Source organism: Salvia miltiorrhiza, chromosome 8 (assembly GCF_028751815.1).
Source record: "Salvia miltiorrhiza cultivar Shanhuang (shh) chromosome 8, IMPLAD_Smil_shh, whole genome shotgun sequence".
Classification (NCBI taxonomy): Eukaryota; Viridiplantae; Streptophyta; class Magnoliopsida; order Lamiales; family Lamiaceae; genus Salvia; species Salvia miltiorrhiza.
In genome coordinates, this window is record NC_080394.1 from 12981983 (window position 1) to 13004672 (window position 22690).

At 35.1% G+C, this 22690-nt stretch overlaps 2 protein-coding genes and 1 pseudogene across 3 annotated transcripts; 1 reads left to right on the forward strand and 2 right to left on the reverse strand.

Moving 5' to 3' along the window:
* The first annotated feature begins 3923 nt into the window (after positions 1 to 3923).
* On the forward strand, positions 3924 to 5627 carry LOC131001122 (perakine reductase-like). 2 transcript variants are annotated; one of them, XM_057927368.1, is made up of 6 exons: positions 3924 to 4171; positions 4257 to 4427; positions 4496 to 4702; positions 4779 to 5048; positions 5112 to 5265; positions 5332 to 5627. In XM_057927368.1, exons 1-6 carry the CDS (start codon positions 4112 to 4114, stop codon positions 5511 to 5513), a joined length of 1044 nt encoding a protein of 347 aa, XP_057783351.1. In that variant the 5' UTR covers positions 3924 to 4111; the 3' UTR covers positions 5514 to 5627. The 2 variants fall into 2 exon arrangements, with proteins under 2 accessions (XP_057783351.1, XP_057783350.1); XM_057927367.1 differs by having other exon boundaries at positions 3959 to 4171; positions 5112 to 5627.
* LOC131001120 (uncharacterized) lies at positions 5618 to 11478 on the reverse strand (annotated as a pseudogene).
* A 5920-nt stretch (positions 11479 to 17398) lies between these two features.
* On the reverse strand, positions 17399 to 19693 carry LOC131001123 (heat stress transcription factor A-6b-like). Its single transcript, XM_057927369.1, has 2 exons — positions 19082 to 19693; positions 17399 to 18477 (listed from the first exon to the last, which is right to left on the reverse strand). Exons 1-2 carry the CDS (start codon positions 19379 to 19381, stop codon positions 17791 to 17793), a joined length of 987 nt encoding a protein of 328 aa, XP_057783352.1. The 5' UTR covers positions 19382 to 19693; the 3' UTR covers positions 17399 to 17790.
* Between the last annotated feature and the right edge of the window lie 2997 nt (positions 19694 to 22690).

Consider the following 22690-nt stretch of genomic DNA (forward strand, 5'->3'; position numbering starts at 1 on the left):
ACATATAGTATTTTTTTTAATTTTAAAAAAGATATTGAATTTAAATTTTACTGTCCATGTAAAATTTATTGTTGTTATATCTAGGACTGTAAAATCGGGTTGCGGGTATCGGGTATACCCTCACCCATCCCGATACCCGCGCGGGTATCGGATACCCGATACCCACAAATTTAAAGAGGAGGGTCGGGTGCGGGTATCATATCCTCAAAAATCGCGGGTACCCGCATTACCCGCAAATAATATTAAAAAATTAAAATTAAATAATTTTATTTAGGAATTTTAGGAATTAACTCCCAAAAACTCCAAGCCCTAATTGTATTTTGTGACTTTCTACACTATTAATTTCATTTTGAAACTACCTCTAGTACTATTACTTTATTATTGACTTTGTATTTATTAGACTGTTGGATTGATCTTTGATTTAGCGTTTGAACTTGAATTTTGATCGTTGTGCTTGTTTGTCACCTGTTTATTTATTATTTATTCGTCACAGGTTTTATGGATAATCGATGAAATAGAAAGGATATTTTCAAAAAAAATTGTGAAATGCGGGACAAAATACCCTCCCGCGGGACCAAAAACCCGCAAAATTACAATAAAAAAAATTTGCGGGACTGTGAGGGTACCCTCATACCCGCCGTTGGTATCCGTTGCGGGTATTCGGGTACTCGCAGCATGCAGGAGGGTCGGGTGAGGGTGGGGTTTTGGGCGATTTTTGTCCCGCGGGTACCCGCATTTTACGGGTAGGGTACCTGGGTACCCGAATTTACAGCCCTATTATATCTAATAAAATGTTCATTTATATAAAATTATAAAATATTTTGTGAGTTGTGTGATCAAAATTAGTTTATCTTTCTAATAGTACTAAATTTTAAATTTTGTGGCCATTGTTCTATATATTTTGATATGTAGACAAGTTTTTAAATAATCAATCAATCTAGGCTAAGAAGATAATCAATCAATCATGATGGGGATCCGCTCTAATGGATGTTGAGCATTTGATAAGTTGTTGTGAATTATAATACATGTAAAAGAATGAATATTTAGATAATATAATTCGGAACTCGTATATTTAGAAGCTCGAGAGAAGAACATTCTCGTTGCATATGCATAGTGAGCACATAGTAAGTTGGGTTCATATTTTTATTTTAACCGTGCAATTCTATTTTAAGTTGTGTGCACTTGATTGCATCAAAATATACAATGGAGAGTCGAGGAGTTACGCGTTACTCGGAGACGAGATGTCATTGCAGAGGAGGTCGGCCAAATTTATAGGAGGTGGTGAATGTGATGCTACATCAATAAAATCATTAACTTAATTATAAACCGGACATGATGTGAGTACCCATTCAACAAGCACGTCTAAGTTTCCTTGAGTAATATTGTCCACTCAGATTGCACAACTCTTGATGTGGTCCCAGTAGACATAATACATGGAGACTATTATGCAGGCTGAGATAAAGAAACAACTGCAATCTAGAGGAGCGAGCACATCCAAATTCAATAATATTTTATTATTCTCGGCACACTAAACTTGAATAATTCTCCATCTATTCTGTAAAAATAATCCACACCGAAGTTGAATAATATTTTACTCCATCCATCCCTCAAAAGTTTGCCCCATGGGGAGCAGCACGGATTTTAATAAAAGTTGGTAAAATTGTTTGATAGTGGGGTCATGTACAAAAATAGTGTTTAAATTATTGTAATTATAAAGTTAATGGTGGAGCTATATACAAAAATAGAAAGTAAGAGATTGGGGCAAACTTTTGGGTGACTCCCAAAAAAGGAAATTGGGGCAAATTTTTTGGTGACGGGGGGAGTATTATTCTCGGCACACTGACCTTGAATAATATACCCTTCGTCCTGTAAAAATAATCCTAAGAGGGAGTGTCACAGATTTTAATAAGAGGGAGTGAACACACCGAAGTTGAATAATATTTTATTATTCTCGGCATACTGAACTTGAATAATATTCTCCCCGTCCTATAAAAATAATCCTAAGAGGAAAAAATAATATTTAGAGGAGTGACACAGATTTTAATAAGAGGGAGCGAGCACGCCGAAGTTGAATAATATTTTATTATTTTCGGCATAATGAAGTTGAATAATATCCCTCCTACCGCTAGGCCAACAGACACACACATAATTAATAATGATAATTAATTGTATTGTGAGTGAAGAGAAGATCTCACATGTGATAGAATAAGTAAATAAGTTAATATATACTCCCTCCGTCCACCAATTAAAGCCACATTTGGGTGTCGGCGCGGAAACTAAGAAAGCTGAAAAAGGTGTTGTAGGTGAAATAAAATGGTAGTGGTTAAGATATTAAATTACTTTTACTAATCTATGATTATGAGATACTTTTGCTTTATTAATTTATTCTCTTTTTTCTCTCCCTCTCTCTGTTCTCATCGATCTCTTGCTCTCTCCCTCCTGCTACCTTCTTCATCCCTCTGTCTCACCCCCAATTTTTGATCGAACAATTGGAGGAAAAAAAAAATGAAATTCAATGACCAAATCCAAAAACCCCCTAAGTGAACAAGGCCACCACCTCGGATTCCGGCAACAACCGCACCGATCCAATGAAGGGGAAGGTCGCCGCCTCAGATTCCGGCAACAACCGCTCCGATCTAGTGAAGGGAAAGGCCGCCGCCTCGAATTCCAACAACAACCGCTCTGATACAGTCGCCGAGAACCACCTCTGGTCGTTGTCCCTTTCTCACCACACCCTCTCGCTCACCACCTCCCATCTGCCCATCTCTCTGCCTCGGCCTTCGACCTCTCTCCTCTCAGTGTTGTAGGCGGGGGTTCGTCATCAGCCATGACACCGGTTGCTACCCATTTTTCGTAGCCTGCATCGGGGAGGATGGCTTCAGATATCTGGAGATCCAGCCAAGTCAGATTTCGGCACGACCGTGTCTGGTACAGAGAAAGCCTTCTCCGGGAATGGAGTTTCTTCCACCATCGAGTCCATCGATGATGATGGACTGATGTGAGAGCCACATAGATCCATGGACGGGAGAAATGTAGATCTAGGGTTTCCTTCGAATTCAGAGAGAGGAAGACAAAGATCTAGGCTTCTCAATCGATTCAGAGAGAGAAACACGAAGATCGTGGGTCTCAATCAATCCGAGAAAAGTAGACGAAGATCTAGTCTTCTCAATTGATTCAGAGAGAGGAACACGAAGATCGTGGGTTTTCTTCGAATTCAGAGAGACGAAGACTAAGAGAGAAAGAGAGTTTAATGAAGACGAGAGAGAGAGTTTCATGGATAATTAGGGGAATGATTAGTTAGTTAATTAAATGGGGTAAAAAATGAGGTGGGATAATTAATGCCAAAGGGTAGTAATTTAAAGTAAAGAAGGAGGGTAAAAGGGTACAAAAAGCACAATGAAGCTTTAATTGGTGGACAAATATTTAAAGGCAAGTAGGGCTTTAATTGGTGGACGGAGGGAGTAAAGGATAATCTATTGTGACACAGTGTTCATAAATAGAATAAGACTATTTTTTATCAACAGCTCAATAGAAATTATGATTATTTTAGAGAATGGACAGTTACACAAAGCAGCCTCCCTCTATATGTAGCAACTTGCTCTCTCCTATATAATCACACGCGAGAAAGAAACCATATTATAAATTCTGGGCATACTGAACTTGACCTATAAAATGTAACTGAGAAACAAGCCATCTTAGAAATCCTGGGCGCACAGACCTTGACCTCAAAATACGACACACGATTATATACTAAAATACTATATACTAAAGACACACGACTATATACTAAATACTTATATAAATTCTTTTTAAAGAAGAAGAAAAAAAAATACTAGTATTATAAATTCCGGGCGTACTGAAGTTGACCTATAAAATCTAGATGAGAAACAAGCCATCTTAGAAAGTCCGAAATTTCACAAGTTTTAATGACACACGACTCTCACTGGACAACTAGGCAAGTCTCTATCAATTATTAGTAAACATAATGTCATCTTCATGCATCTCTCTCCACTATATATATTCCTCTCACATTCTCTCTCTCTCTCATCACTAGCTATTGTTGTATCACTGAAGTTTAGAGGAGAGAAGAGAGCTTTGGTTGGTAAGAAGAATGGAGCAGAGTCATGGGATTCAAGTGCCAAGAGTGAAACTGGGCTCCCAAGGTTTGGAGGTAAACAAAAAACAATATCGATATAATTTACATATATAGCTGTGGTTTTTCAATAATGATAATTATAATGTTTGTGATGATTGAGGTCTCTCGAGTGGGGTTCGGGTGCGCGAGCCTTTCGGGAATACTGAATGCTCCTCTGCCCCATGAAGTCGGAGTTGCGCTACTCAAAGAAGCATTCAACAAAGGCATCACATTCTTTGACACTGCTGATATGTACGGCCTACAAGGCGACAACGAGAAAATGATTGCCAAGGTAACACATTCGCTTTATATTCAACTAACCTACCAAATGTACACTAATATTTTTGTTAATATGTTCAGGCTTTGAAAGATCTGCCTCGTGAGAGAGTGCAAATAGCTACCAAGTTTGGCATTTCTATGACGGCGGACATGAGCGAGGTTGTGGTCCGGGGCGATCCCGCCTACGTGAGGCAGTGCATCGAGGCCAGCCTTAGGCGGCTCGAGGTGGACTACGTGGATCTGTATTACCTGCACCGCATTGATCAATCTGTGCCTATAGAGGAAACTGTGAGTATCATCTCACCGGATCAGATGACATGGCACTCTTCTGTTTTGTTATAATTGTAATGTGGTGTTGTTGAAGGTGGGGGAGCTGAAGAAGCTGGTGGAGGAGGGGAAGATACGCTACATTGGGTTGTCGGAACCAAGTGCTGAGACGATGAGGAGGGCGCACGCTGTGCATCCCATCACTGCGGTTCAGATGCAGTATTCTCTGTGGAGTCGAGACATCGAGGAGGATGTGATTCCGGTGTGCAGGGAACTTGGAATTGGTATAGTAGCATACAGTCCTCTTGGTCATGGATTCTTTGGTGGGAAAGGGATGGTGGAGAGCTTGCCTTCTCAGAGCATCCTGGTAATTTCTGCACATATATATTTTGCTCTTTAGCATCAACTCATGTTGATGTTGTTTGCTCAGACGTCGCATCCGAGGTTCACCGGAGACAATCAGGAAAAGAACAGAGTTATATACACCCATTTCGCGGCCTTAGCAGCTAAGCATTCCTGCACCCCTCCTCAACTAGCTCTCGCTTGGCTTCTCCATCAGGGCCACGACGTCGTTCCTATACCTGGTATCACTCACATCCTTATAACATTTTATAAATGTCATCAGAATTTCTCAACACCACGACTTTCAGGGACCACCAAGATTAAAAATATGGAAGCCAACATTGCGTCCTTGGAAGTGAAGCTCACAGCAGAGGAACTCAAAGAAATTGGTGAAGCAATTCCTGTTGATCAAGTTGGTGGTGATAAGGAATATGGCGTCTTTACTAAGTTTACATACAAGCTAGCAAATACACCACCCTATCAAAAATGATATTGTCGTCGTCGTCTTCGCTGAATAAATACTGGACACGAGAGCACTGCAATAAAGCTCAAAATGCCCACATCTGTTACTAGCTTTTCATTAATGGAAGTCTCTTCATTTCAACTTTTGTATTGCTGCAAGCTTGAGAAATTTCACTTATTCTTTACATTGGTAACATCTATCTATCACATAAAAAAGACAGGAGAAAACCATGGCTATACACTCTCAGAGATATAATATAAACCAAATGAGAAACTGTGCTATTTCTGTGTTATGTACATTTGATTCAACAAAACTGGCTTATGCTTCAAGTGCCTCTTCTTTCAGCTCGCCATTTTCGAGCTTCTCAACCTCCACTCCATCATTTATCTCCTGCATGAGCGTTGCTTAAATAAATACTAATGTAATAAAATACCCTTTGTTATTTCTAACTGGATGGCAAGAGAGCTTACACGTTGAACAGGTGCCGGGAATAAATTTATGCTGCTAGGGTCGAAAGTAAAGCCACTGCATTGAAACATGTGGAAACGATCAATGTCGAAATCGAGTAAAACACCAAGAATATACTATTTTAAAGTGTCTGGCTAAATGGTAGAAAGAAGGTAAAAGCAGAAAACTTGAATGGAAATGAGGATACCTGCCGAACAATATCAACTGCCACACATATGGAATGAAGAACTCTTCGGGGTGGCTCTCTTGTTCATAGATAAACCGTAATTGCGTAAACATCTTTGAAGACCAAAATATAGGGGTAAGATAATAAGAATCGTACAACACAAGAATTACTTTAGTTACTTAATCCAACATTTTTCTTCATACCTTCATTCCTTCACCTCTCCAAGATCGGCAGTTGTTCACTATGACTTCAAGAACTTTCTCCACCGACCATTCCTCAGTCCATCTTCTGAGTATCTATGCGCCTATTGAAGAAACTCACAACCTGGTAACCAAAGAAATTCAGAGGACATTTGTTATACATGAGGTAACACCTAATTTTGATTATAAAGTTCCAAAATTGGAATATTCTCAGGACTGAATACGTACAGTAAATATGTTTTCCAGAAGCTCACTAAACCGGGGATGATTCCTGAATGGTAGAAGAACCTCCTGCCTATGCATAATTGCGTAAACAACCTGAACATCACAGCCACAAAATATGTGATATAGCGATGGTATTAAAAATATCAGATGAATAATATATGCATGAGCATTCAAGTGCACTTTCTGATACCTCTGGATTTCTTGGTAATGCATAAGTTAGAATTGCATTTAGTATCTCCAACACGAGTCTCAGGAAGTCGGTATATATATGCAGTTCCATTAACTGCAGATCAATATATATTATACATAACCCTATTGCCATCACATAAAAGTCAGATGATGATGGAAAAAAGGACTTACAGGATCCTCCAGAAAGTTGTTTCCTCTTGCAACTGCATCTGCTATGTTCATCTTATCATTTTTAAGCTCTGCTAATTTATTGTACCTATAGATTGAGACATTTAAAATGGGAGGGGAGAGAAAAGGCAAAAAAAAGCGCTCTTGATTCAAGCACTAAGACGGTTAACAGCACCAACGTGACTCACTTGCGTGAAAGCATGTCAAAAAGGCTGACCAACTGTTGTGATGCGTATGCACTCAGACGGTTAACATTTGGTGCCATATTTGACAAAGTTGCCAGGCAATTAGTGTGAAGATAGATATCCTGTTGCAATAAAAATGGCAAAGAACTATATAACCATATAACTTCTAAAAATTAATTATTCCATTGTATTACAAGTTATCGTCTATGCTTGCTTTGTGTTATGGACATCTAAACACATAAAAGAAAAAGTTTGAGTTCAATGAGATTATATTTTGAGGACAGCCTCCAGATGATAAGGAATCGTCATAATCTAACAAGATGACATTTGAAAGGATAAACTCTACAATGTCTAAAAAGAGAGAAAAATAAGCCGGAAGCATAGCATCTAGTCTCACCCTCAGTTTAGAGAGGTTATATTTCACAGTCCTAACCAAAATTATGATCATTAGGGAACCAAGAGAAGTTTGATGAAGGCGACGTTCTTGATACCATGGAACATTAGGAAGCATCTGTAAGAATAATCATTAATCAGTAAGATTTCACAATGAACTTACAGGTTGAAACAAAATTCTCTTTACCAGTTTGTGAATGCTGGCATTGAAAGAGGAATCTTGGCTAAGTATAAGAAGGACTATCAGAACCATATATATGTGATTGGGCGTTCTTCTTGGAGCATTATATAAAGTTTCCAACATGGGCATCAACTGTAGGACATACAAAAAATATGATACCAAGATTCACAGGAATAACGGCGTGCATCAGCACATAATAGACAGACCAACAGACCAACAAACATGAACTCCTCCCTAATTTATCATGAAGTAGTGCAGAAGTTCTCTAGACTACGATTCTTATTATTATCACATGTTACAAGATAGCTATGGAAAGAATATATATTCCTGCAATAAACACTTTAAACAGAGAGCAAATGGATATTAATACGATAAAGTCAACTATTTTACAACAAACGTACTCGTCAAATAATTAAATTCAGTCAGTCAGGACTGTTGACAGTTAGTCTCCAGTCATTATTTCACATTATATAATCATATATCCATGTTTTCTCTTTCATATGAAACATCAAGAAATCATTTCTTCAGAAAAATTCAATTCATACCAGTGTATCCAGATCTGTTCGCACCAAAATATACTCCAAAAAGTATGAATTTCCGTGCATTAGAGAATAAAGCGACAGGAGAGATGCTTCATCAGCCAAGCACCTGAATAAAATGAAAATAAAAGTAAAACGCAGTCAATAAAACCGAATTATATTCACACTCAAGATCTCAGAAGTGCATTGTAATGTGTTGGCACAGAGAGGTCTTAAGCCTATATAGTACTAACCTAGATTGTAGATTGTTTTAACTTTCAATTAGAAAATAATGCAACCTGCTAGATCTGAAAGATGAACCTAAATAAGAACAACTATGTTAATGCGGAGTTGATGCAAAATGTGGAGACTGTGGACAGGGATCATATTAAAAAAACTTATGAAAGTAAAGAACCCTATATATTCACATCATAGCATTTCAGAAAACTTTTTCCAATATACTATTGAATAAGCAAAATCCTATGACACATTTAACAGGATTAAAAATACTAACATTTGCTATAGTTAATAACATTAATTTATATGTCTAGTGCAAGGCTCTGGAAACACTCACATGCCAAGAGTATCATACAGAGAGGCAAAAGGTAGCCTCAATGTCAGAGCACCAGGTGCATTCCCCTTAACATCAGTGCGGCTGACTGCAGGCGAACAACTCAGAAACTTCAGCACTTTAAATATCATTTAATTGAGAGAATCTGGCAATGCCCAGGATCATACATTCAATATCTCGCACATTTTCTACCGCCTTGCAGAAAGGGTTTTCTGAAAAATATATTTTTTCCTCAGGTTGATGCTCTTCCTTACGGAGAGAATCTGAATTGCAGTTATCACCTTTATCCTTCAGAGAAGGATCAGACATGCATTTACGGTAATGAACAAGAATAAGTAAGACATTTAGACTCCTTTCTGCCAATGGACTTCTTAAAGCTTCACCATTTGAGCTGACTAAGTAACTAAGGGGCAGCAGCATCAAGTTTGCTGCAAACACAAAATATATTTCAGTCAGAACAATCAAGATTTAGTTATTGGATTCCAAGAGTTTTCATAATAAACCAATATTCAACTTAACCAGAAAACAAAAACATCAAATCGCAGGTAAAGTTAAAAATAGACGAAGGAAATGTTTGCACCACACTATTATACCAGCTGCAGAGCCAACTCTCCTCAGTACACCAAGCTGATTTGATTCAGAAAACATGGCATATAATAAACTGCTTAATGGAACCCTGGGCTGCATGGTGTAATTTAGTAATAACTTGTTCACGACCAAATCAACCAAAGAACTTTCCTGCAGAAACACCAGATGTTTAAAATGGAAAAATAATTGGACAATTATGATGAAAGCCTATGAGACTTGAATCCACCTGAGTCATAGCTGCATCAAGGAAAGGGTGTTTCTCACTCGGTCCTGGTGATGGCCCAGAGAGAAGTTGAGTCGACATGGCAATCAGTAAGAAGTTAAGCAGCTCATGATGTAGAAGGTATGCTCCAGGTCTTATACACAAAATTGGATAAATTAAGAAACTAAGATAGAAGGCACGGCATCAACAGGCATAACATCAACACATACCTAACATCAACTTTGGCAATGAATGTGAGCACACTGTACATGACGCGGTCTGCAACGTTTTCACCTGATTAGATAGTGAAACAAGTGAGACTGAATATTTTATCAGGAATTAAAAGGGGAAAATTTGGGAAAGCATGTTCTAGAATTGAACATAGAGACATTCACCTAAAATAACAAGTGCATGTATATTCAGAATGCAACACATACAATGAAAGCAAAACAAACCAAATAAGAGTTATGATCTATGCTAAATGTGTGAAAGGAAACGAGCATATATATGTATGTGTATTGCAGTACAAATTATTAACTCCCTCCTGGAAAGGGCAAGAGAAAGGGGGAGAAAACCTTATATACAATATAGATTCTAAGCTAAATTGATTCATGCAGAAAAAAAAAATGAACCTTTTGAAAAATCATTGGGAATCGGCTCAGTTTCATCCAGCAATAGGTATAGTTCTTCAAAGTTGTCGCTCGTGGCACTCTCGATGAGATTCTTCAGAAAAGTTGATGATAAAAGTAATGCATTAAGAGCTTTAGAGAAAGCTGGAGATTTCACATCAGCGGCAGTAACACATTCTTGCAAGCACCACGTTAGGTGTATCAAAATCTTCGCAAGGTGCCTTGTGTCACAATTGTTCATTGCTGCAAGCAAAAATCATAAAGCAAGCTCTGCTCTTAATTAAAATGACTCAGCAGCATACCTTAACAGAAACTTGAATAGTAAACTACAACACCATTCACATATTCTCAAAGATGAATTATAACAACAAAAAAAGCTGCAACTTGACTGAGAAGACAGCAGAAACACCTGTGAACTCTAGAAATAACAGTTTACCTAGAACTGCAGAAATCCAGATTAATAAATTATCTGAACTGATAGATTCCTCCACCGAACAGTCTGGAATATTCTTCAGAAACTATAGAATACAATAAATAGAAATTCCTCAAATTTGAAACTCAAATTACACGCCCACAGAAGATGGTACAGATCAGGTGCGGAATTCTACCACATAGAATACAAAAAGAGGGGGGGAAAAAGAATGTGATCAGTTAATTTCCACAAGCGAACATGTGAACATTCTTATAATTGCAAAATCAAATTCCAGATAGCGTTAGATTTCCATAACCCGATATAACACCACAATTGACATTAAAATGAATTAAAAAAACGCAACTAACGACTGATCACGTCGGAAAACTAAAAAAAGCAACACCAAAAAAAAAAAAATCAAACATTTGCAGCTAATAACAAAGCGCAAACAACATATAAAACGCTAGCAACAGTTCATTAGCAAAAACAACAACAGACGAAGAGGACAATGCACACACCGAAAAGATGGCAAGCTTCGCGGACGCGATCGGGGGCCCAGCGAAGGTCGAGTTGCAGCTGGAGAAGCTTCTGCCAGTAATCAGAGGCGAGAGGAAACGATTTCTCGCCAACGAAGGCCGCAATTAAGTAGTCAGCCGACTCCTGCTGCGGCGCTCCGCTGCCCAGCCTCGGCGTCGATGGAGCTCCACCCATTCCCAAACCTACAATACAGCTACACACGTAAACGCAATACGTATGTAAACGTATTCGAAAATGTGTATGGATCCGATACGGTAAGACGACGAAGGTTTTGACGAGGTAATTGAGTTTAGAGAGAGAAATTTTGGATTATTTATTATGGTTGAATTTGGAGACCATGGATATGGATGACATGACTAGGGATGTCAATCGGGCCAGCCCATCGGGTTTTCGGGCTAGCCCTATCGGGTTCCGGGTTAGTCGGGTGCGGGCTAATCGGGTTGGAGATTTTTTCGGGTTGTAAATCTTCAACCCTAACCCTAAACTTTCGGGTTTCGGGCTAGCCCATCGGGCTAATCAGGTTAAAGGCGTAAAAATAAAATTATCATTTGTATTTTATTATTCCTAATGATCTAATGTATAATGTATAAAATATACATGAATATTAAAGATATAAATTATATAGCAAAGCATGAAATGCAAAAATATAAGATATTCAAGATTACATAAACAAAATTATATTAAAATGAGATAGTAAAATTTAACATGTATCAATGCACTAGAATCAATCTGGATTATTACTGAATAATTAGTGGATTTGCCATGCACGTCTCATTGACAGACAAAAAAAAAAAATTTGGTAATACTTTAAAATGAGATACTAATAATTAATTTCTAACTAATGAGATACTAATAATCAATTTCTACAAAAAATCCAAATTAATTTCACTTTTTTTAATGAGATTGCACACACATACACACATATATATTCTAACTAATTAATTTCATTTTTTTTAATGAGGCTACATATATATATATATTTAAGCAAATACCATAGATCTAAACATAGCAGAAGTTGTAACTGGATGCATTAGTCACAATTCCGTCAGCCCACCGGGCCAGCCCATCGGGTTTTCGGGCTAGCCCTATCGGGTTCCGGGTTAGTCGGGTGCGGGCTAATCGGGCTAGAGGTTTTTTCGGGTTGCGATTTTTCAACCCTAACCCTCTAATTTTATCGGGTTATTCGGGTCGGCCCACGGGTTTCGGGCTGCATTGACATCCCTAGACATGACGAGTGAAGTGACGATGGAAACAAACGGAGACTGCTCGTTTTTTATATTGACGAAATTGCCCCTGAAGCCTGCCCCGCTTTCCATATGTATCCTTTTCGGGTTTTATGGTCCTTAAAAATAGAGATGTCAATCGGGCCAGCCCACCGGATTTCGGGTTAATCGGGTGCGGGTTAATCGAGCTGGAGATTTTGTCGGGCTATAAATTTTCAACCCTAACCCTAAACGTTCGGGTTTCGGGCTAGCCCATCGTGCTAGTCGGCTTAAATGCATAAAATGAAATAATCATTTGTATTTTATTATTTTTAATGATCTAATGTATATAATGTATAAAATATACATAGAAATCAAAGATATAAATCATATAGCAAGCATGAAATGCAAAAATATAAGATACTGAAAAAAACATCAAGATTGCATAACATATAAAATAAAGTTGGTAACAATAAAATGTTCAACTTTGTTAACGAAAAAACAATAAAATATCCAACAATAATTTGAATTCATAGAAGCAAAGCATCTCAAAAATACAGAAAAGTTAAATGATGAGACTTTATAATATTTTGTCATTTTTTTTATTTTTATATCTAAATATTTAATATTAAGTATTCGGGTTTTGGGCTAGCCCATCGGGCTAGTCGGGCCGGCCCTATCGGGTGCCGGGCTATTCGGTTACGGGCTAATCGGGTTGTAACTTTTATCGGGTTGAAAATATTCAACCCTAACCCTCTTGGGTGGCGGGTTAATCGGGTCAGCCTATGGGTTTCGGGCTAGATTGACATCTCTACTTAAAAATGTAAAACAACTTATCACCTCATTTGTGCTTGTATAAACTCGTTCAAATTGATTGATAAAATAATTTTTTAGGGCGCGCTTATTTTGATAGAAAATAAGAGAAATATTTTTTCACTAATTTTTCATTAATTTTACATGTTTATTATGGTGGAAAAAAAAATTAGACATGTTGTAATATTTTCTCAAGCAGCTCCTTTTTATTTTTTTTTCTCTCTAATGTTGAATAATATTATCCTAAGGTAGGGATGTGAAAATATTTTTCATCCATTGTTTTCCAATAAAAATTTTACTATCAAAGTAAACGCATCTTTAGTGGAAAGTTTATTTTATATGATTGATAACATAGATAATTGGATATTTTTATCCTTAAAAATACTCCCTCCGTCCCCAAAGAGGAACTTCATGGGTTTTAAGGAAAAGTGGTAAAGTGTATTGATAGTGGAGAAAAATATGTTATAATTAGTATTGGGAGTGGTGAAAAAGTGAAAAAATATTATAATTAGTATTAAAAGTGGTGAAAAAGTGAAAAGTAAGAATAAATAAAGTATTATTAGTGGTGGGGTAGTTGTCAAAAAATGGAAATAAATGAAGATGAACTTATTTGGGGGACGTCCCAAAAAGGAAAAAGATGAACTTATTTTAGGGACGGAGGGAGTAGTATTTATCTAATCTCATCATTTTGATGGGATAAGAATCAAACAAAACTAGCTCACTATTTTTAATCCATCAAAGTAAACAAGGTATTAGCCTCACTATTTTTATCTATCAAGGCTAATCCTTCAAAACTAAGCGCCCCCTAACTAATTTATAAGCCCTAAAAATAAATTTTAAGAGCTTATAAGGAGGCATTTACTTTGAAAAAATAGATAAAAATAGTATAATTAGGGGACATTTACTTTGCATGATTGATAAAATGTATGAGTATTTTATCTTCAAAATTAGGATTTCTTCAATCTCACACTTTTAATGGGATAAGAATCAAGCAAACTATCTTAAATGGTAGAAATAATTAAGGATCTTGAGATATCCCAAACTTTCAATTCATCAAAGTAAACAAGGGACTGGATATCTCAAACTAGTCTTACAATTTTTATCTATCAAGACATCATTCAGGGGGCATTTACTTTGAAAAATTAGTCTTGATGGATAAAAATAGTAAGATTAATCCCTTGTTTACTACGATGGATTGGAACTTTGGGATATCCTAAGACCCTCGATTATTTTTATCATTTAAACTAATTTTGCTATATTCTTATCTAATGAAAATGGTGAGATGGAGAAATTATATTCTTGAGGATAAAAATACTCAATCGTGCATCTTATCAATCATATAAAGTAAACGCACCCTCAAAGTAAACACCCTCTTAATCCCTTGTTTACTTTGATGAATTGAAATTTTGGGATATCTAAAGGCTCTTGATTATATTTATTATTATCATTTAACCTAGTTTTACTTGATTCTTATCTCATTTAAAGAGTGGGATTAGAGAAATCCTACTATTGAGGATAAAAATATTCAATCATATATTTGATCAATCATACAAAGTTAACGTCCCATAAATTAATAGCTCATAAGCTCAGGCTCTTGATTATCTTTATCTCGAGATCCTTGATTATTTCTATCATAAGTTATGTTGGTTTATTTATAGAATTTTAATTTATTTGTTAGTCTTTCAGAACAATATAATTCTTCGTATAATCTAACCTTGTGTGTGTGTGTGTGTTTTTTAATTAGTATTCATCGTTATACATGTCTTGTGTAAAAACCATAATAAATAAAATACTTTATCCAAGTTCAAAGAAGAATAGAACATAAAATGAATCAATTCTTAGAAATAAAAGTACGAAGACTCAATTTATTACTAATAAATATTAGAATTGAATATTCACAAGTAAATTAATGATGCAATAAATGAGAGAGAGAAAATACAAGGATCATGATTCATGACTCATGAGACGTCAATTGGCATGCTTTTATCATTAATTTGGATATTAGTGACAAACTAAATTAAAATAAGACTATACTATAATTTGTACAAAAATACAGTATACGTTTTTTCTTTTTTGACGCTGTCACATACACTAATACATAAGTTAACTAACATTGGGTTGAAATAAAGCAAAATATTAGGCTCTGACAATTTTATTTCCCATGCTTTTCGTTAACTTAAAGCAGAGAAAAAGTAAATAAAAAGTAGTACTACTACACTATTTGTTGACTTCACCATTTCTGGGTAATGATAATTAAGATCACATTATTCATTAATAAAATAAAATAAAATAATGGATGGAGCATGGTGAAAGATCTAAAATTTGAGTTTGATGAATAAGTATTTTGTTTACCTTAATGGGCTCACTAAACCTAATACCTGGGCCTGTTTTGCCGTCAATGCTTAACCAAATAATTAGGCCCGTTATTAGCTACAACTTTTAGGGTGATTCTATTCATAGCCATAGCTCCCATTTTTAGGGGCGGACGGAACCGACGAAACCGAGAATCGAATTTTCAATATTATTTGGATCGATTCGGACCAACTGAAATCCTATGACCGAACCAAAATCGGACCGAAATCGCCATAAGTTCTCGGTTCGGTTCGGTCCAAAATCGACCATTTTTAAAATATTAAAAATTAATAAAAAAATATTAATAATATTAATCAAAATATTAATAAAAATATTAAAATTAATAAAAATATTAAAATTTAATAGAAATATTAATATATTAATAAAAATATTAATAATTAATAACAATATGAAATATATATTTAAAATATATATTCGGTTCGGTCCGATTTTCGTTGGTTTTGGCCTCCCCGGGATCGAAACCGAACCAAAATATTTTCGGTCCAAGAAAACCGGACCGGACCGGACCAATACATGGACCAAAACCGACCCGGACCGAAAAAATTGATCGGTTCGGTCCGATCCGTCGGTTTTGGTCCGATTTTGCTCAACCCTATCCATTTTACTCAATATAGCCTCATATATAAAATCTTAATAAAAAATAATAATAAATTTACTAATTTATCCTTATATAATTTAGAATTTCTGGAAAATAGATGGCTAGTGTTGCGATTTGCAGAAAAACATGGCTTTGTTAATGGAAAAGGGGGCTACGTACGAAATATGTTTCTTCATTGTAATTTTGTTTTCCAAAAAGCTTGTCACGGTTCCACAATAAAGGGGTTACAAAGTATAAAATGAATGTTTTATTAGGAATTTAATTTGGGAATATGATTTACAAAGGTAAGATAATAAATTTATAATTATACTATTTTATTATTATTTAAAAATAAGAGGCTATAATGAATAAAATGGTGGCTATGAATAGAATTACCCACAAATTAGATATTGTGTAGAGTTTTATTAGACAGGTTGCATATACAATTTAACAAATAGAGAACACATAATAGTCTAATGTCATTTTTTTATCCACTTCTCCTTTATCTATATTACCTATATATAGTTTTTTACATCAATTAATATAGGTAGGATCACTTAAAGGAATTTCACATAAAAAATATAATCCTCATTTATTGAATTGAGATTGAGATCTAAGTGATCACGCAAGATCTTTTTTTCCTAATTGAATTCCATATCATACTCGTTTTGACCGATTTGCCACACATATCTACATTCTTTTTGCATTTCCTTTTTATTAAGGAAAAATAAGAAAGAAAAACTAAGATATATGACGATTTATATGATATTATAAAGATCAAACTTACATGTTATAAGATGCCAAAGAAAGAATTTGTGATAAAAGAATTGTATAGCTTTAAAAAAGTGATGAAAGTGTGAGAAATGATTTATAATGAGCTAAAAATATATCAAGTTTACAAAGTGAGATTTATGATGATGTGGATGAAGCATAGCATGTGCAATTATATCCATTATTTAGATATAGACAGGCAGACATGGTGTCATCTTTTGTGACCATATTTAACTAAAAAACCATTTCGAAGAATTTAATTTGTTTGATTAATGTATTAGAGCATCTCCTTGCACGCACTCCTCCTTCGTGCCCGGCATGACGGGGCGTGCGGCGCTTGAGCATCGGCGGCACGCCAGCGCTCGCGCACCTCGAGCTGGCGCTTACAAGTCGCCACTGGAGATGCTCTAATTACGTGCGTGTACAACATTTTACCATATTCAACTTCAATCAAATTTATCAAATACAACAATTATGTGATTCTAATTTTGCCATAGAAGGAGACACATTTTTAACAAGCAAACAAACTTCATCATCAACAACATGAACACAAATGAGTATCATTTCATGCTCCCAATATAGCTCAGACAAAACACAGCACACTTTAAAAATTAATTGAGGCTAGGTAAAATCTAGAGAGGCAGTAAAAACTAATTCCAAACTTTGATTGTTCAAGAACGTTCTAGACTTCTAGTTAGAGGGTGCTTAAATGCCTAATTAAACACATTTGAATGGTCTGATTTCATATGATTATCTAGAATTTTCTTCTGGTATATGATACTCACCAATCTAACTTAATTAGGCTTTAGACATGTCCAACTTGCCCAAGAAATAGGACACTACTAAAAATACTATGTATAAACAGTGAGGTTTAACCTTATCATAAGGTGTTGAAAGCCAAGAATCCTAGTTAATTTCCTAGCTATCTATCTTGGATTAGAATCCTAGTTGCCTAGCCAAAACATCTACACCCTCATCATCTCCATCAATAACTCCCTCACTCATCAAACCCTCCCAAAACCCTTGCTCATCTGCACCAAAATCAAGCCATTGCCGAGGTGCCACGTGTCCCATTCTCCCCACCTTCAAATCATCAAAATTTTGAGCTTCGACCTTAACACCACCACCAAAACTAATGTAGTTACCATGATCATCACCACCTTCTCTATCTTGAAATACCAATTCTTGGTGATCAATCTTCTTCCTCCTCTTCTTTCCTATCGCCTCCTCAATCTCTCTCTTCATCTCCTTGTGCTGCACAATCTGCTGCAGGAAATCCGGGTTGCGAATTGCCCTAGCCAAGAAGCTCATTGCTTGCTGCTGCTTCTGCTCAGTCCCTTTGAGCCTTTGCTCCATTGCTTGAAGATATGCCTTTGTATTCTGCTGCTGCTGTCTCAGCTTCACCAATTCCGCCACTAGAACCTGCTTGTCTCTCCTCAGACGATCCACCTCCGCTTCCAGACCAAACCTCCCCACCTCAACACATGATTCTAAATTATTACAAGATACAGGATTTGATGATGATGTTCTTCTCCTCCTTATGTTTTTCAAGAGATGCTTTTGTCCCCTTAAAAACCCTTCATTTGCAAACTCCCATTTGTCTGGATCCACCTTCCTAAATCCCTGCACATCATGATTCATATATATTTACAAATCACAATTACTTGAAAGCCTAAATAAAATCAAATCATAGCATGTGATGTTATGAACAATGTACATTAACATATAAGTATATACAAAAATTCAATAGTTGGATTAGATTCATTAAAGAGACATATATCCCTTAGTGCGCGTTTACTTTGAAGGATTAGCCTTGATAGATATATAAAAATAGTACCGTTGTTTACTTTGATGGATTGAAAATATCCCAATGCCCTTTATTATTTTTATCATTTGAGCTATTTTTGCTTGATTTTTATCACATTAATAGAGTGGGGTTGGAAAATTCCTACTTTTTGAGGGTAAAAATACCCAATATATCATTCATCTTACCAATCATGTAAAGTAAACGCCTGACCCATTAATTAATATATATGTATATACATATAAAAGAAGTGCCAACTTTATATAAAGATAGCTACAGATTAATATTATGGATCAATTGTAGTTGCTTTATAAAGGCTAAACAAATCTAGGGCACTCCAAAAATTAAAGTATACATGCCATAATATTATTATAAGAAACTGCAAATTAATCAAGAAAAGTCAAGATTGAGAGAGAGCCTTACATAAGTGTTGAGCTGCCTGACAAAGCTTGAGAAATTGTTGTGCTTGAAGAACTTAGGCAGGAGATTGATGGCAAATTTGTGAGGGTCCCAAACAATGAAACTGTTGTTGCCTCTACTCCAAGAAACAATCTCAATTGTGCTCTCATCTTCAACCAAATCATATGTCTTGCTCAAGAATGGTGGAGGCCCTGCCTCATGTAAACCCTCCATAGCTTGAGGATTATTGTAGCCTCTACCCACATCCAATTCCAATGAACTTGATCCCAAGAATTCCTCCTTCATAGATCCTATAATGTTCATGTTTACTCCCCACAACCCAATATCTTACCAACAATGTGTAGCTACCTAGATCTTTCTATGGTTGGTGTCAAGATTTATAACATATGAACACAAAACTAAGTTTCTTCTCATTTCTTAGGCTTAAAGGGGATTCTTGAAATTAAATCAAAATGGAAAAAGGAGATGGGAAATGAGGGTTTTTGGAGTGATGATGATAATCATGAATTTGTTAGCAAGAAATTAAAACAAGGAGAGAATTAAGTGAAGTAGGCCGAAAACATGAAGAGGTCATTGGTGGAGTGATGGAGAGCTATGATTTAAATTAATGTAAGAATAAGCATATGATAGCTTTATTACATAATATTTTATTACACAGCACTGTTGAAACTTGAAGAGGTGGAAAGTTTGCAGTGGTAGCAGGCAGAAGTGGTGTTGAAGATATTTTTGGGGGCCCTCATCACTTTCTTCTTTGGGGAAGGTCGAATTTTAAACATTTTTTTTAATATTATTAGTCCAACTTTATTCAACTCTCTTGGTCTCGTTTAATTCAATATCCTCAAAACAAAACAGAAAGGTAAAAGGATCTCAATTTCTTCTAGAAAGCGTGCTTCCATTTCACGGACTAGATTATTTCAAAATAGTGTTTCATTTACATTTTAATGGTAATGTTGTCACTTATATAATCTAGTGTATTCTTCAATGTTTATAATTCCTCACAAAAATTGTCTGGTAAAAATTATGGATTTACGTAATTGTAATTTAACGATGGAATAAGTGACGTAATACTAATTAATTTTGAAACAATGTTTTTGAAAATGTGTCCATTTCGGGCGTGAGGCGAGAGAATTAATTGGTAATTAATAATGCCCATACTACAAAAATGAGTACAGTTGAAAAAATGTGAATATTACATTAAAAACCTAGCTAACTAATTAATACTCTCTTATTTTGTTATAGTTTCGAAGGTATTTTATTTGCATATGATTAATAAGATATATGATTGAGTATATTATTCTTTGTTTGTCTGGCTCCTGGTTTATCTTACACTCTTTTTCTTTTTTCTGATGTTTTAATGAGGTCTGACCATTAATTTACTTTCTATGCTTTCAAGGGTTTTCTTATTTTTTGGTTATGCTATATAATCCTAATTTAACAATGGCTGAGCATTATTCTTAACATAAGGATTTTTTTCAATCTCACTTTTTTGTTGAATAAAAATCAAGCAAAAATAGCTACTAGCTCAAATTATAGAAATTACTAAAGATATTGTAATATCCTAAAGTTGCAAACCATCTTAGTAAATAAGCAATTAGAGTTACTATTTTTTTCTATCTAAGATAATCTTTAAAAAAGGAAACGCTCTCTAATAATAATACATCCTCCGTGTCACTCCAATAAGCTCATTTTTCTTTTTGGGATGTCCCACTCGAATAGGCTCATTTTCTTTTTTGGGTAAAAAAGTTGTACTTAATTGGTGTGGACAACACCACTTTCTTACTAAAAAATAAATTTTCTTAATCTCCGTGCCCAAAAGAAGTGAGCCTATTGGAGTGGGACGGAGGGAGTAATTGTTAGTCAATGTTGACACCATTAATGTTGGATTGGATGATGATATCATTTTGTTGTCAATATTTATGGTGTACATCCAACATTTATGTAGTCTACCTTGAAGTTGTACATCAACTCTGCAGAAGTAACTGTAAATATTTAATTTTTTCCTTTTTTTTTTTGTTTTCTTGTTCTTAAGTGTTTGAATAACGTGGATTGTGTTGTTGATCGCATTTAAATAAGTGAAGTACAATTTTATCATGGTTCAAAAATAATGGGTCAGTTTGTTCCTACTTTTCAGGAGCATGATTTTAACCAATATTTTGCAGGTTTGGTTGACTAACAATTTTCGAAAGTGGATTGTAACTGTTATTTGAGGAATCTGCAGAACTTGAGAACTGGAGCTTACTGACCACGAAATATTCCTCTATAAAGGCTGCAATATAGCTCCTTCATGCGTACGATTTTGAAACATATTTTTCACAGTGATAACATTTAATGTGACCTATTGTCATTTTTTTGCTGCAAACGAGAAACGAATGTTTCAAGGCAAGCTTAAATGATGAAAGTCTTAGACATGCAATCTATAAAACTTATCATTGTATTGCCAGAAGGGCAAGGGCGAGGATCGAAGACCAAGGCAGCATTAGAGCGTAGTAGATTGTTTTGATCGTTTATCCTTTGGATTATTCAGCTGATTTTTCTATGTTGTATCAACATTCTATTTATAGTACGTAAATATGTGTTTATCTTAAGTAGTCAATTGGTAAAGATTGACAACCACGAGATATTAATATCATATTTTTCATTGTATGTTCTTTACTTTCCATTTTCTGTTAGCTTGAATATTATTGACATTATTCTTGAATATTACACAAGTTACAAATAATAATTTAGGGTGCTAAATAATAATAATAATAATAATAATAATAATAAGTGAAAGTAACTCATATATATATATGGGGAAGGGCTACCGTGAGAGCACTTCTTAAAATAAGAAATAAGAACTAGGAAAAATGTATGAATTTTATGTAGAACACGTATGAATTCGCTGTATAAATGTATGAATTGCAAAAAATAAACACGTATGAATTCGCTGTATAAATGTATGAATTGCAAAAAATAATTTTTTGCTACCATTGTGATTCGAACTCAGGACCATGAATTCATCCAACATGATGGTGAATCACCGTAAATCTTGATGATCTAAGGGCTGAAAATAATTCTTATTTTTATATCTTAAGAAGTGTACTTATTTTAGCCCTTCCATATATATATATATATATATATATATATATATATATATATATATATATAGAATGGTTCAAACCATTCTCTCTCTCTCTCTCTCTCTCTCTCTCTCTCTCTATATATATATATATATATATATATATATATATATATATATATATATATAGGGGTGGGCTATAATAAAAACACATCTTTTTGTAAAAACTAAAAACGGCTAAAATGTATGAATTCTATGTAGAACACGTATGAATTAGCTGTGTAACTGTATGAATTGTGAAATTCATACGTGTTCTACATAGAATTCATACATTTCGCAATTCATACAGTTACACAGCCAATTCATACGTGTTCTACATAGAATTCAGCCGTTTTTAGTTTTTACAAAAAGATGTGTTTTTATTATAGCCCAACTCTATATATATATATATATATATATATATATATATATATATATATATATATATATATATAAAGTTGAACTAAAATAAAAAACCATTCTTATCCTATAAAATAAGAACCAAGATAGACCCT